This window comes from Zonotrichia leucophrys, chromosome 29, assembly GCF_028769735.1.
Source record: "Zonotrichia leucophrys gambelii isolate GWCS_2022_RI chromosome 29, RI_Zleu_2.0, whole genome shotgun sequence".
In the NCBI taxonomy this organism is placed as follows: domain Eukaryota; kingdom Metazoa; phylum Chordata; class Aves; order Passeriformes; family Passerellidae; genus Zonotrichia; species Zonotrichia leucophrys.
The window spans coordinates 3,503,361-3,517,408 of NC_088198.1; the positions used below are offsets into that span (position 1 = coordinate 3,503,361).

Consider the following 14,048-nt stretch of genomic DNA (forward strand, 5'->3'; position numbering starts at 1 on the left):
ATTGCCCCCCAGTTGCCCCATGTCTCCCATACACAATTCTATTACACCTTTATTCGCTCACCTTTACCCTCATTTCCCCCAGAGCTGCCCCTGTCCCCCCATTACTCCCTCATTGCCCCCCATTGCCCCCCCAGTGTCCCCCAGTTCTCCCCCAGCGCCCCCAGTCCGCTCCCGGACCTCCCCGCCGCCAGGGGGCGCTGTGCGGGGCGGCGGCCGCTCCGTCCCGCCCCGCACGCGCGGTGCGTTTCCGGGTCGGGGCGGGTGTAAATCGGGCCGCGCCCGCCGCCCCCTCCCAGACCCGCGGCCGCCGCAGTCGGAGCAGCCGCGCCCGCGCCGCCGCCGCCGCCATCCCGCGCGCCCGCCCGCCGCGCTCCCTCCCCGCCTCCCCCCCCCTCCCTCCCGCCCTCCCTCCTCCCGCTCCGCCCGGAGCGCCCTTCGCCCAACGCCGTTACCGGCGCCGACACAGGTAGGCCCGACCCCCCGCCCCCCCCCCCATCGCCCCCCCACCGCCGCCCCCGGCCCTCCCCGCGGGCTCCCCGCGCCCCCCCGGCCGCCATCCGGGTCCGATCCCCCCCGGGCCGGGCCCTCAGCGCGGCCCCCCCGCCGCCCCCCCGCCGGCCGCGCCCTCACGGCGCCCGCGGCCTGCGCGGCCTGTGCGGCCTGTGCGGCCCGCGCGCCCCGCGCCGCCGGCCGGGGGCACAAACGGCCCCGGGGGGCTCGGGGGCCGCCGCTGCCGCCTCCCGCCGCCCCCCCCCGGCTCGCCCCCCCGCCGGAACCGGGCCGGGGGGGTTCGGGGCGCCGCGTGCGTCACATGGCGCCGCCGCCCCCCGCCCGGGCCGGCTGCGGGGGGGCCCCGAGGGGCGTGGGGAGATTTTTTTTCTTTTTTTTTTCTCCGCTTTTTTTGAGTTTAATTTTTTATTTTTTTTTCTTTTAGGTTTTTTTTTTTATTCTAGTAGTTTTTCTTTTCCCGCCCGGGCCCAGTTTTTCCGCCATCCCGCGCTGTTGTTTTTCCCCCGCCGGAGCGGGAAGGGGGCGCACGGCCGGGCCCCGGACGGGCCCGCGCGGGGCCGCCGCCTCCCCGGGCGATCCGGGAGCTTCCCCCCGCGCCTGCCCGGAGCCGAACGGTGATCCCCGGTCCAGAGTGGGTTCGGAGCCCCGGGCCGGTGCCTCCTGACCCGGGATCCCCCTCACCCACCTTGTGATCGGGCCCCTCCGGGGGCTCCATCGCGACTCGGGGTCGCTCCGGGACAGCCGCTCCGCTCCCCCCGGCCCAGCTCGGAGCCTGTACCCCCGGCCCGGTCCCCCCCCCCCGCCCCTCCCGCAGGGCTGAGCTGGCTCCGGTGCCGCGTCCCCGCCTCAGGGACGGGCTCGTTTCAGAGCCGCGGCCCCGCCGCAGCAGCCGCGGCCCCGGCTTTGGGACGGAGCTCTCGGGGAAGTTTCCCTGCGGAAGGGCCTCACCCGGAGCCCGGCTCGGGCCCGCCTCACCCCCGGCGGGGCCTCTCGGCCCCTTTTGTCCCCAGGGCGGGCGGGCTCGGGGCCCGTCCTGCCCTCGCCCCGCTGCCGGGGCTGCGATCCCGGGCTCCGCTCCCCGGACCGGGTTGGTTGCGGGGGGGAGGCCGGGCCGGGCTCATGGAGGCCGCGGCAAAGCCCTCCGGTGCCAGCGAGGCAGCGCGGCCCCGGCCTGCCTCGGCCGTGGTTAAACTTTGATGGGGCACAAGCGGGGGCCGAAATGGGAGTTTATTTACCGGATTCCTATGAAAAGCTCGGCTGAGGCCGGCCGGGCTGTTTTGCAACGCTGCCGACTCAGGTGGTTTGAAACCTGATCGTGCGCTCATGTGGCCTTATCTGGGTCTGAGGGAATCGCCTCGGAACCTGCTCCGAGGGGCCCCGCGCGGGCTCGGGAACGCAGATGCCGTTTATTTTCTCCACAATCCCGGCTGCCCAGAGGGCCAAACCCCCGCGACTGGGGTGCCCGCTTCTATCGGGCAGCTGCAGGAAGACTTGGGCTGGGAAAAGTGTGGGGCTCGCAGGGAGCGGTGGCTTCCCCGGAACTGTAAGGGACCACGATTAGTCCTCAGTGCCCCCTCGGCATCCCTGGTTGTGTCCAGGAACCGTTTGTGTCCCCAGTGCTACCGGGGGTCACCCTGAGGTATTCAGCGTTCCCTCAGAGAAAGCCCTGCAAGGAGCAGGGCTGGGACGAGGCAGGGGCTGAGCAGGACCCTCATGACCCCGAGAGTTGCTGGATCCAGGTGGGATTGGGCCAGTTCAGCACTGGACATTCATAGGAACGGAGCCAAACCACCACGGATCATCCCAACACTTCAGGGGGCGATTTGAGGGTGGAAGCAGCACAGGGAGGCTGGAATCCTGCCTGGACAGGCTGGGGGGATTGGCAGAGCCCCTCAGGTCACAGCCCCCCACTGACGCAGCCCCTCTCCCCCCAGCCGAGGCCCGAGCGCTGCCGCAGCCTGAGCTGACCCCGCGCTGCCCACCATGGACACCGGAGTCATCGAAGGGGGTCTCAATGTCACGCTCACCATCCGGCTACTCATGCACGGCAAGGTTCGTGTCCCCAGCCCCTGCCTGGAGCCCTGGCCTGGCACGGGGTGGGCTGGGAGCTTCCGCGGGGTCTCCTGGAGCTGCTGTGGGGCCAGGAATGTGCTGCTGGTGCCTGGGCAGATCCTGGGGTGCAGCCAGCAAAGGAAATCATTATTGGGGTGGGACAGAATGTCCCGATGGGAGTTAAGGTGGAAACAAGATCAGCACAATTGGGATAAACCCCAGTTATCTGAGGGGCAGAGCTCAAGTGCTCAGGAGCTTGTTTTGACTGTGAAAAGAGCCGAGTTTAGGCTTGGGGCTCCAGGAGTTTTTAAAACGCTGACTAACGGTGCTTTTGTTTCCATCCCAGGAGGTGGGAAGCATCATTGGGAAGGTAAGTGAGGAACAAACTCCCCTAGCCCTCCCTTTCCCCTTCTCCCTCCCTCCCTGCCTGCCACCGCGGCGCTGACGCCTCTCTCCCTTCTCTGTTCCCTCACAGAAAGGGGAGTCCGTGAAGAAGATGCGTGAGGAGGTGAGTGTGGGGAGTGGGGCAGGACAGCAGGGCAGGATCAGGATGGCGTGTGGGGAGCGGGGCAGGATCAGGATGGCAGGGAGCAGGGCAGGACAGCGGGGAGCGGGGCAGGATCAGGACGGCAGGAGCCGGGCAGGGCGGCGAGGAGAGGATGGCGGGCCCGGGCCCGGCGCGGGCTCCGCAGGCAGCGCGGCGCGGCGGCAGGCGCGGGGAATGCCGGGAGCTGTGGGCAGGCGCGGCAGGAAGCCGAGGAGGAGAAGATGGCTGCCCGAGCCGAGGGAGGGGAGGAGGAGGGAGGGCTCTGTCCCCGGCGGGGGATCCGCAGGAATCCCGGAGCACTGAGGTGGCGTTTGCCTCCCCGCAGAGCGGAGCTCGCATCAACATCTCTGAAGGGAACTGCCCCGAGCGGATCATCACCCTGGCGGGACCCACCAACGCCATCTTCAAAGCTTTTGCGATGATCATTGACAAACTGGAAGAGGTGTGTCTACGGCCCCCTGCAGTCGCTGCTCCGGTTGTCCTTTCTCTCTAGCAGAGCTGACCCCGGCACAGGCCCCGGGGGGCCCAGGGCCACTGTTCCACACGGGCAGCCGGCGTCTCCCTGCCCGGCCCCGATCTTTGTCCAGTGCTGTGCTGGGGCAAGGTCCAGGCACTGCTGGAGCTGGGGCCCCACAGGGACTTCCTGCCCGCAGCGTGGGGCAGAGCAGGGCCTGGAATCCCCCCGACTCAGCTGGTGCTGGTGTCACTTCCCCCAGCACACCCCAGGGCTCAACTCTCCCCAGCCCTGCCAAGGAGGAAATGGGGCTGCAGCTGTGTGGGGCTGGAGGAGCTGCATCGTGTCCCTGGTCCTGTTAAATCGGTGATTTCCAGGGCAGATTTTGCTGCTGCATAACTTGGATCTTGCAGGTGTTAGAGCCTGCTCTCAGAGCTGTGATGTTGATGTTTCTGCATTGGAGGTAGCAGGAGTTGGGAGTGCTCCTCGCCTGCTGTGGGGCAGAGCTCTGTGGCCCTCACCCTGCCTGTGGGGGTACAAATTCTATTGCCCTTTAGATGTGGGACACTACTCAGGGAGAAACAAGCCTGTGCTGGCAGCTCTGAGCCAAACCCCCCTGCCCTCACTGCGGCGTTAAAGGCTGCAGGGCCTGGAGCTGTTTGTGCCGAATGCAGGGAGCCGGAGTCCTCCACGGGCTCTGCAGCGCTCTGGGCACCGGCCTTGGAGCTGAAGCTTTGCTTTTAGTAGGTCAGTTGAGCCCTGGCCTTGTGCCTCCCCTCCCCCTGCCAGCACATGACCGCTGTAATCGGCGCCGGGATTGTTTTCCCGGAGCTGCTGCCTTGATCCCTGGTGCAGCGCGAGGCTCCGCGCTGGCCCTGGAGCCGCGGCGTCCCCGAGCCCCCCTGCCCCGTCCTTGTCCCCCTCCGGGGCCGGCTCCTGCTTGGCTGAGGTGGCACCCGGCCTGGGCCGGTGCCTAAACCCATTTCCAGCGAGGCAGCAGAGTTTGGCTGCTGCTTCCCCAAAATACATCTGTGTTTTTTCTGGGCTGCTGAGGAAGTCCTGGGAAAGCCCCGAGGTCACCTTGGCCTCAGCCACCGGTGCCAGCGTCACGTCCCTGTCCCTGTGCCGGGCACGGCCCCAGCGCGTGCCGTCCCAGCAGGGCTGAGCCCTCAACACCTCCTCTTCCTCGCAGGACATCAGCAGCTCCATGACCAACAGCACAGCTGCCAGCCGGCCCCCGGTCACCCTCCGGCTCGTGGTGCCCGCCAGCCAGTGCGGGTCCCTCATTGGCAAAGGAGGCTGCAAGATCAAGGAGATCCGAGAGGTGCGTGCTGCCCAGCCCGGGGGACCCACGGGGGGCTCAGGTGTCCCCAGGGACAAATCCCTGTGTTGTCCCTGCCCTGGGGATGTGGCATCACTGGGAGGTTTTGGTGCTCCCTGTGTTTTAGTGCTTGGCAAACTGAGACTCAGGCCAGACCCTTGTCTGCCCGCTGCTGTCTCTCACAGCCTGGGTTCCTGTTCCCCCCTTTCCATGGCTCCTGAATGCCCTCTCCCCAGCCTTTCCCAGATTTTGGAGAGGCAGATGGGCTCCAGGCCAGCACTGCCCTTGGCCATGCCATTTAGCACTGGGTGCTGTTGGATTAACTCTGCTGGCGTGGAGGCTGGCTTGGCTTGGGTTACAGGGACAGGCTGAGGCCAGGTCCCCCTCTACTGCCTCAGGCTCCTGGTGACCGAATTGTATCCAGCTGGGATTAAAGGACTTTATTTTGGGGGACAGGAGGAGCTGGGGGGGCAGCTTTGGCGCTGTATAACCATGCACGGGGTTCATCGCTGAGGTCTCAGCCCTGCCCGGGCTCTGACGGGCTATTTTTACCCCTCGACTTGGCAGAGCACGGGGGCACAGGTCCAGGTGGCAGGGGACATGCTGCCCAACTCGACTGAGCGAGCCATCACCATCGCTGGGATCCCACAGTCCATCATCGAGTGCGTCAAACAGATCTGCGTCGTCATGCTTGAGGTAGGGCCCCTCCCTGGGCCCGTGCCCTGGGACACGGGTGCTGCAGGGGATCCCGCTGCCCTTGGAGGGGTGGAAGTGCTGAGGAGGGAGAAGCGAGGAGCTGCTGGGGGATAAAGGGATAGCTGGGGATTACAGCCTCATCCAGGTGAGGCTCGGAGCTGCTTAAAGCCAGGGTCGAGCAGGGCCTCAGAGCAGCTCATGGTGTCACCCACGGCCCTGCTGTGCTGCTGGGTGTCCTCCCTCGGCCCTGTGCCCAGGGTGAGGAACAAGTCCCGCTGCCCTGGGTGACTGAGGGCCAGCTGGAAGTGCAGAGAGAGCCCCTGGGCTGTGGGGGGGAGGGGGCTGTCGGTGCCAGCGGCGCTCGGTGTCTGACCTGTCCTCCCTGCCTGTCACAGTCTCCCCCGAAGGGTGTCACCATCCCGTACCGACCCAAGCCATCCAGCTCTCCCGTCATCTTTGCAGGCGGCCAGGTAAGGCCTCTCCTCTGCTCCTGGGGTGCGGGGTGGGCAGGGAGGGCGGGCAGGGTCGTTCCGAGCTGCCAGCGCGCCCCGGCCGCTCCGCGTGCCCGTCACCCACGCTGTGCCCTCGGCCCCTCCCCTGCTGAGGGACGGCAGCAGCGAACAGAAAACGGCTGATTTGGGAGGAGAGGGTGCTGGAAAACACTCCTGGAATTTACCAGCCAAAAAAAATCGGTTGGCAGTGTGGTGGCGGCAGTGGGGGCTCGAACGGGGCCGAGCTGCCTCACCCGGGCTCTGCCCCCCTGCCTCGGGCTGGCTCCAAGGACTCGCTGTGACCTCTGTGGGTGACTGGCCCGGAGGCTGGCGGTTCTCTGCTCTCTGCCTCTGGTTCTCGGGGTGCAAAGGCTCAGCCTGTGCCTGGGTAGGGTTGGGGTGCGCAAAGGCTTCGTCTCTCAGGAGGGGAGGGTGTCAGATAGGAGTAGTGCCAGGTGACTGGGCTTTAGTCCCTCCTGCGCTGAGCTGGGCGGTGGCCCGAGCCCTGCCCCGAGCCGCCTTACGGGGGACGGGTGTCCCTTGGGATCCTGTCCCGCCGTAACGGGCCCGGGTGCGGGTCAGCTGCTCCCACCCTGCGCCCCCGGGGCTGCCCCAACGCTCGGAGAGACCATGGCGACAACGCATCCGCTGCCTTCCTGCTGCCAGGGACGCCCCTCGGGGTGGGCAGGGCCTGGCTTTGTCAGTGGGGGCCTCAGTAGGCAGGGAAGGGGGTCAGGGAAGGGCTGTAGCTGCCGCCGGCCTCCCCGAGAGCCAGGCCTGACTCTGCTCTGCCCCCTCCCAGCCCCGCCACGCTTGTTGTGGGGACGGACCCTCCGCCGTCCCCTTCCTCCCCGCCCCGCCCCTCTCCCTGCCTCTTCCTCCCCACCTGAACCCGGTCAGCCCCCCCTCCCGCCTCCCCGACAGCTTCTCCCGCCGCTCTGCTCCCACCGGGGCGGGAGCCGGCCGCCTTCCCCGTTAGAGCAGTGAGGAGCAGGCTTCCACAGCCACGCATCTCTTCCCTCCCCTTGCCCCTCTTCTCCCCCTTCCTTCCTTCTTTCCGCCCCCGTGCCCGGCCCAGGCCCGCAGCAGCCCCCGGGCCCCGCTCCCGGTGGGCCTTGCGCTCTCTGTCTGCAGCTCAGAGTCGCGCGTAGAGCAGGGCGAGCCCTCGATCAGCACTGAGCTAATGTGGATGTTGAGTTTGGTGTTAGCGAAAGGTTTCGGATTGACAGCCCTGGAGACTGAAGTCCTCTAATTTATCCACAGGACAGGTACAGCAGCGGCAGTGCGAGCTACCCCCACACCGCCCCATCCATGTGCCTCAACTCTGACTTGGAGGGACCACCTCAGGAGGTGAGAGGGGAGTTCAGTCTCCACGGCCCGTTCAATCCTTGGCCTCTCTGAGACTGCCAACAAGGGTGGCATCCCTGTCCCCGTCCCCCAAAACCGACAACGGTGGCTTTTTGTGCTGTGGACTCCTGTCCACTGGGAACTGGACTCTGAGCCCACCAACCTCTCCTCACGCAGGCCACCCGGCAGCCACTGCATGGCAACGAACTTGGGCCAATTCCAGCCTGGGCTGCAGTTCTTCCGGTGACCTGGAAGTGAGGCTGTGTACCCCCCTCTCCCCCTCCTCTCCCACCCGCCCCCACCTGCCCGGCCCCCCCAGACCTCCCCGAACCTTAGCCAGCCAGGCCCCAGCCAGTGCCTCGCCCTTCCTGGGTAGCTTCAGGAGGAGTCTGAAGTGTGTGGCTGTCCCCTGTAACCCGGGGACACGGAGTTGTGGCAGGTCAGGCCCTCGCCTCGTTCCCCTCCGAGCACTGGGCCGTGTGAGCAGTGGTAGCCAGCGCCAGCACTGACCTGTAGCTTGCCCGGCGACGTTGTCCTAGGCGTGTGGAGTGACGAGAGGACTCGGAACGGGGCAAAACCTTTTTTTTGGGGTGGGAGGGGAGGCGGGGGAGCTGCCGGGCCGGGGCAGAGAGGGGCCAGGAGCAGCAGCAGGGCCGGCGGGGGCGTTGGATCCTCCCTGCCTGCGCGGGGGCGCAGGGATAGCAGCATTGTCGGACTCACCACACCATAACATCTTCATCAAGATCCCAGCCGTTCTCTTGTTGGTTTTTATTTTTTTCCTTTTTTCTTTTTTTTTTTTTTTTTTTTCCTTATTTTTTGTCTGCCACCTTTTTTTTGGGGGGGGGACGGCACCGATTCTGCCCACCCCCTCCCCGTACCCGCCACGTCAGGCCAATTCGAGTAACCGCCAGCCTAGAAACTGCTTGTGACAGCATTTATCCGTCCCCGCCTCTCCTGCCCCACTTCCCTCGCCCCGGAGAACTCTCCACCTTGGCTCTCTGACTTCCTGGCTAGTTGAAATCTGTCTGTCCCTGGGTGGCTGTCCGATGGTTGTTAATAGGACTGTTTTCCTCCTTTTGTAGGCCTATACCATTCAAGGACAGTATGCCATTCCACAGCCAGATGTAAGTTTTTATTTACAACTTCTTGTCTTGAAATCCACCCTTTTCCTCCCCCACCTTCCAAAAAATTTTCTCCGTGCTTTCTCCACTCGAGCTGGCTCAGCTTGGGGCTGAATACTCGATCTGATCTGAGCTCCCCAGAACCTCCCCCCCCCCCAAAAAAAAACCACTCACCCCCTCAGCTGGCCGTCCTGCAGCCAGCTCCATCCGGCCTCAGATCTCTCCTTGGATCCTCCCCCACCTCCTCTCTGACACTTCCCTCCTCCTTATATTATATTTTTTTTCCAAACCCACCTTTCCCTGGCTTGGCATTTCACACCAGCTCTGGCTTTTCCTTTGCCCCCCCGCCCCCCCCCCAATTTGGCACGAGACCGCCCCCCCCGCCGGCACACGGTGGCGGTGTCCCCGCGGTGGCTCTCGCGGGGCAGGGGACAGCTGGCCCGGCGGGCGGGCGCAGGTGGCAGTCGGGGAGGGGGGCTGGCCCCGGCCCAGCCCGGGAGCGGCCGGCGCCGTCGGACACCTCCATCCTCTGGCACCCATCCTCATCCCGTAGGGGCTGCTCTCTGCTCCTGGCACCCGTAGGGCAGCGAGGGGGGTCTGGCGCGGGCTCGGGGGCTCCGCGGCGGCCGGGCTGGCGCGGCAGAGCCGAGCGCGCTCCGTGCCCGGGCCCTGCGCTCCCCGCCGTGCCAGGGCACCTGCTCCCTCCTCCCGCTCCTCTCCGCTTCTGTTCCTGCGCTGCTCCAGCCCTTGCTGCACCGGGGGGAGGGCACAGCCCCCGGCCCGCAGTGGCCGGGCAGGGGCAGGGGCGGGCGCGGGGCCGTGTCCGTGCGGGTGCGCGCGGCGAGTGCTGCCCCCGGCCCAAGGCTAACGCCAGCCTCTCTCTCTCTCTTTCTCCCTCTCCCTGTCTTCCCCTGTCCCTCCTTTAGCTGACCAAGCTGCACCAGTTGGCAATGCAACAGTCACACTTTCCAATGTCTCATGGCAACACTGGATTCAGTGGTATGGAAACTCCTTCTCTCCGTGTGCGTTCGCGCGCGGCCGCAGCCCAGCCCCGTGTGGGGCCGAGCTCACACAAACCTAACCCCAAACGCTGCCCGGGCCCGGCCAGGTAACCGCTGCTCTGGGGACGTGTCTGGGGCTGCAGGGCCAGGGCTCCGTCCGTCCGCCCAGCCACGCTGCTGCCCTCCCTCCCGCCCTGCCTGGTGCCCTCAGAGCAGCGCCCGCTCTCTCCCCTCCGGCTGCTCCAGGCCCACTGCAGGCCACTGCTGACTGTGCCAAATTCACTGCAGATTTGCTAAGATGGCTGGAAGAAAACCAGGCCACCTAAAAAAAAAAAAAAAAAAAAAAAGAAAGAAAATCAAAATTACCCATTTGGGGCTCTAAACTAAACTTGAGACAGCCAAACTCATTGTGACTTGTATCTTAACAGGCGTTGACTCCAGCTCTGCAGAGGTGAAAGGCTATTGGGGTAATGATCCAAACACACCATCTGTAGTTACTCTGTTGTGTATTGATGCTGCCCGGGGTCTCATTCTCCCTGATAGATGCTGCCCGGATGGGGGGAAGGAAAGGGGGTTGAGGGGAGCCCCAGAAGGGCTGGAGGTGCAGCCTGGCTCAGCTGCCTGGGCCCTGGAGCACAGCTGGATAGTGGAGAGCAGCAGGACAGCACTGAGCTGTGGGCCCCGAGCTGTGACCCCACACCCAAAACCCACACAGAGGGGAGCAGCCCCCGGCCGAGGAGGGGCTGGAGCTGCCCCAGGAGTCGGGGGACAGCCCTGGGTGTTGTCCCCCTGCCACAGCCCCGCGTGAGGGCTCGAGGCCACCGCCGCTGCTCCCGCTGGCAGGGAGCGAGCTGGGGAAGGGGGGAGAGCTGGACAAGTGTGTGCAGAACGCCCCAGGCACACAGCTCAGCCCCGTGTGGGGTGTGAGCAGCCTCCCAGCCAGTGCCTGCCTTAGCACAGCCCTGCAGGGTGGCAGGGAGGAGGAGGAGGAGGAGGATGAGGGGCTGTGGCCTTTGGAGGCTGGACCCGCAGTGGGAGTGGAGGCAGTGCCCGGCTGGAGCCCCCGGTGCCAGCCCCCGCTCTGGGGCTGTCCCGCCTGGCGGAGGGGGCGCGGGGAGAGCCCTGGGGTGGCGGAGGGAGCGGGGCAGGGGAGCAGGGGGCTCGGAGCCCCCCAGCCTGCTGTGCCCCCCACCGGCTCGGAGCCCTCCCGGGCGCCTGACCCTGGCAGCACGTGGGTGCTGCAGCCCCCGCCGCCCCCGCCTCACCCGGGCCCCTCTCTCTGTCTCCGAGCAGGTTTGGATGCCTCTGCCCAAACCACCTCCCATGAACTCACCATTCCAAACGATGTGAGTATCCCGGGGCTTGGGCTGGGGGTGGCTGCCCCCTCACGGGGGCCCTGGGCTCGCTGTCCTTGCCTTTGAGGCTGTGCTGGGCTCGTGGCTGTGTCCCAAACCCCCTCCTCAGGCCGCTCTGGCTGCCACCACGTCCCTTGTCCCCATTCCAGTGATCTTCAAGGCAAAAAAGCCTTTTTTCAATCCTTTAACCCCTCTTTTCCAACTAACGCCCCACTCCCAGGAATCCCATAATCCTGGAGCTGTCGAGGTTGGAGGAGGCCTTCAAGGCCACCAAGTCCAGCTGTCCCCCACCACTGAACTGTGTCCCCAAGGACATGTCCCCATGTCGCCAAGGGGATGTCCCCAGGGGCCACATCCTCACCATTCCTTTTGGACACCTCCCAGGACGGTGTCGTCCCCTCCTGCCCTGGGCGGCCTGTGGGGCCGGGACAGCCCTTTCCGGCAGGAATGTCCCCGCTGTCCCCCCGAGGTGGCAGGGCAGGATGAGGCCGAGCTGACCCCATTTGCTGTCCCTCCCCAGCTGATTGGCTGCATCATCGGGCGTCAGGGCGCCAAGATCAACGAGATCCGCCAGATGTCCGGGGCTCAGATCAAGATTGCCAACCCCGTGGAAGGCTCTACTGACAGGCAGGTGACCATAACTGGATCTGCAGCGAGCATCAGCCTGGCCCAGTATCTAATTAATGTCAGGTGAGTCTGCTGCTCTCGCCGTGCCCTCCCTGCCCGTGCCCCGCATGAGGGGAGCGTCCCCTCTCCCTCCCTGTGCCCTCCCTGTCCCCTCCCCTGCCTGCTGTCCCCTCCCCGCTCCACCCAGGGGTGCTGCAGGGTGAGGAAGGGGCTGGGGGGAGCCTGGCTCTGCTGTGCCACCCTCAGGGGTGCCAGGAGGGGCTGCCCAGCCCTGTCCCTGCTGCCATCGCGGAGCTGCTGGTGCTGCTGGCAGCGCCTGCTCCGCTCTGCTCGGGGCTGTCCTGTTGGTGTCCCCTGTCCCTGCTCCCTGCCTGGAGCTGGCAGTGGCATCTCCTGGCTCTTGGGCTCTGGGCTCCCTGGGCTGTGTCCCTGCTCCCTCAGGGAGGCTCCTCTGCCCTTTGGCTCCTTCCTGGGGGATCCTCGGGGGGTGTGGGGGTCCCGTGTGCAGCTGGGCCGGGCCTGGCAGCGCCATCCCTTCCTCCCTCCCTCCTGCCCTCCCTCCTCCTCCCCAGCTCGGCTCCTGCGCCGTTTTCGCTGTTTGTCCTGTGCTTTTTTTTCGCATTTTGTGCTGTTCCTTCCCTCCCACCCACACCCGTGTTTTGTTTTTTTTTTTTTTTCTTTTTTATTTTTCTTTTTTTTCTTTTTTTTTGTTGTTGTTTTTCCTTTTCTCCTCTGTTACAGTTTAGAAAGCGCTAAACCCTCCTCCCAGGCAGCCTCCGTCACGATCCCTGACCACCTCAGCATCAACCTCTCTCAACCCTCCACCCCTTCTTCTTCTTCCTCCTCCACCACCACCCCCTCGCTCGCCACCGCGGGGGCCTCCGACGCGCCCTCCAGCCTCCCCAACCCTCTTCCGACCGCCCCTTGTGTCTCCAGTCTGCTTGGCATGAAACCTGTCCCTCTCCTGGCGCTAAATGTCGTGTCTGCGGCCAAAGGCGCCGCGGCGCCCGCCGTGCCCTGTGTCACTAACAAACTCAAAGCCGAGAAGCAGAGGTTTTCCCCGTACTGAGCCTGCTCCAGGGGGTGGCAGCACCAGGACCCCGGAGAGGAGACTTGGAACACCAGTTTTTTCCTCTTTTTTTCTTTTTTTTTTTAATTCTTTTTGGGGTTTTTTTAGTTTTCCTTTGTACCGAGCTCGCGCTGCCGTGGCAGCAGCAGAGCTGTTGTTGCCGGCCGAGAGACTGTGTCCCCTTGTCCTGTGAGCGGTCACAACTCCCTCTCTGCCTGCCTCCAGTTGTTGCTTGTTATTTTTTAATTTTTTTTTTTTCCATTTCTCCTCCTTTTCCCATTTTTTCTTTTTTGAGTAGTTTGGGTGCAGCTGTGGGGTTTGGGGTGGGATAGGGGGTGGAGGGAGGGAAGGGACTCTGTGATTTTTTGGGGGAGGGGGAACTGCATCCCCGGTGCCCTGGGGGCCTCACCTGTCCTCTCTTAACTGTCTGTACCTGTAATAAAGTTGCCACGGTGAGAATCTGCTCTGGTAGATGTGTGCCGCAGCGGGGCCCGGCCCGGGGGTCCCCTCTGCCCGCCCGGGGGTCTCCACCCCCACCCGCGCCCCCAAACCTCAGCGAGGGCCGAGCCCACGGCAGGGCTGGGGGGTGGGCTGCCCCGGGGGTCCCTGCTGGCCCAGGGACCCTGCGCAGTGTCTGTGTGTGCCCTGCCCGCCCGCCCGGGGGTCCCTGCTGGGGGTGCCCCCCTTTCCCTGCACCCCCTCCTGTGCTGCCTCCTCCCTGCCCCGCCCACCCGGGGGGGCCCTGGATCTCCCCCTCCCCAGCCCTCGCAGCAGAGCCCACCACGCTCAGCCCAGACCATTCCAGGGCGGGGGGCTCCTCCTTCCCCGGCTGCTTCTGCAACCCCCCCAGAGCCCCCCGAGGGCGTCCCTGCCGCCCCGTCTCGGTGCCGGGGGTCCCTCTGACGCCCTTTTCTCGTTGCAGGCTCTCCTCGGAGACCGGGGGCATGGGCAGCAGTTAGGGGGGCCCCGGACCCCCCCGCCTCGCCATCCATCTGCGGCCCCTTAGCACCGACCCAGGTTTTAAACTAGTTTGTACATTTTCGGTTCCTCCAGCCTCGCGCCACTCACCAGGTTCAGTTTGTTTCGATTTTTTTGTTTTTTCGTTTTTGTTCTGTTTTTCGGGGTTATATTTTTTTTTCCCCCTTCTCAAATTAAAAGCATTTTAATTCCTTCGTTCAGCTCTTAAAATTGCTGAACCCCAAATCTTAGTTTTATAAAGCTTCTCTCTCTCCTCTCCCCACCCCCCGGCACCTTCTCCCCTCCTTTCCCCATTTTTTCGGCTCATGAAGTTTCTGTTTTTGTCATGACATGTAAGAGTGGAAGAAAAACGAAAAAAAAGCAAAAAAAACCAAAAAAAAAACCATTTCAGTTTAGTTCTGTAACGTCAGGAAATTTTTCAAAAAAAAAACTGAATAAAAAGATGGACTGGAGCTTTTCCTTGTGAATAGAACCTGCAG

General features: G+C 64.6%; 1 protein-coding gene across 14 annotated transcripts; it reads left to right on the plus strand.

The window, feature by feature from the left end:
* The first annotated feature begins 314 nt into the window (after nt 1–314).
* PCBP2 (poly(rC) binding protein 2) lies at nt 315–14,021 on the plus strand. Of its 14 annotated transcripts, none has more exons than XM_064734704.1 (16): nt 315–466; nt 2,445–2,562; nt 2,909–2,932; nt 3,038–3,070; nt 3,435–3,551; nt 4,756–4,887; nt 5,452–5,580; nt 5,976–6,050; nt 7,335–7,421; nt 7,596–7,661; nt 8,501–8,542; nt 9,466–9,538; nt 9,969–10,007; nt 10,834–10,886; nt 11,416–11,585; nt 13,514–14,021. In XM_064734704.1, exons 2-16 carry the CDS (start codon nt 2,494–2,496, stop codon nt 13,548–13,550), a joined length of 1,146 nt encoding a protein of 381 aa, XP_064590774.1. In that variant the 5' UTR covers nt 315–466; nt 2,445–2,493; the 3' UTR covers nt 13,551–14,021. The 14 variants fall into 14 exon arrangements, with proteins under 14 accessions (XP_064590774.1, XP_064590763.1, XP_064590775.1 ...); XM_064734693.1 differs by lacking the exon at nt 13,514–14,021 and adding an exon at nt 12,264–12,757; XM_064734705.1 differs by lacking the exon at nt 7,596–7,661.
* The last annotated feature ends 27 nt before the right edge of the window (nt 14,022–14,048 follow it).

Excerpts from the sequence above, each read along its gene's own strand:
- PCBP2 (XM_064734693.1), top strand. The coding sequence starts at position 2,494 with ATGGACACCGGAGTCATCGAAGGGGGTCTCAATGTCACGCTCACCATC. Across the intron at positions 3,071-3,434 it reads TGAAGAAGATGCGTGAGGAG|AGCGGAGCTCGCATCAACAT; the intron begins GTGAGTGTGGGG and ends GCCTCCCCGCAG. Across the intron at positions 8,543-9,465 it reads ATGCCATTCCACAGCCAGAT|CTGACCAAGCTGCACCAGTT; the intron begins GTAAGTTTTTAT and ends TCCCTCCTTTAG.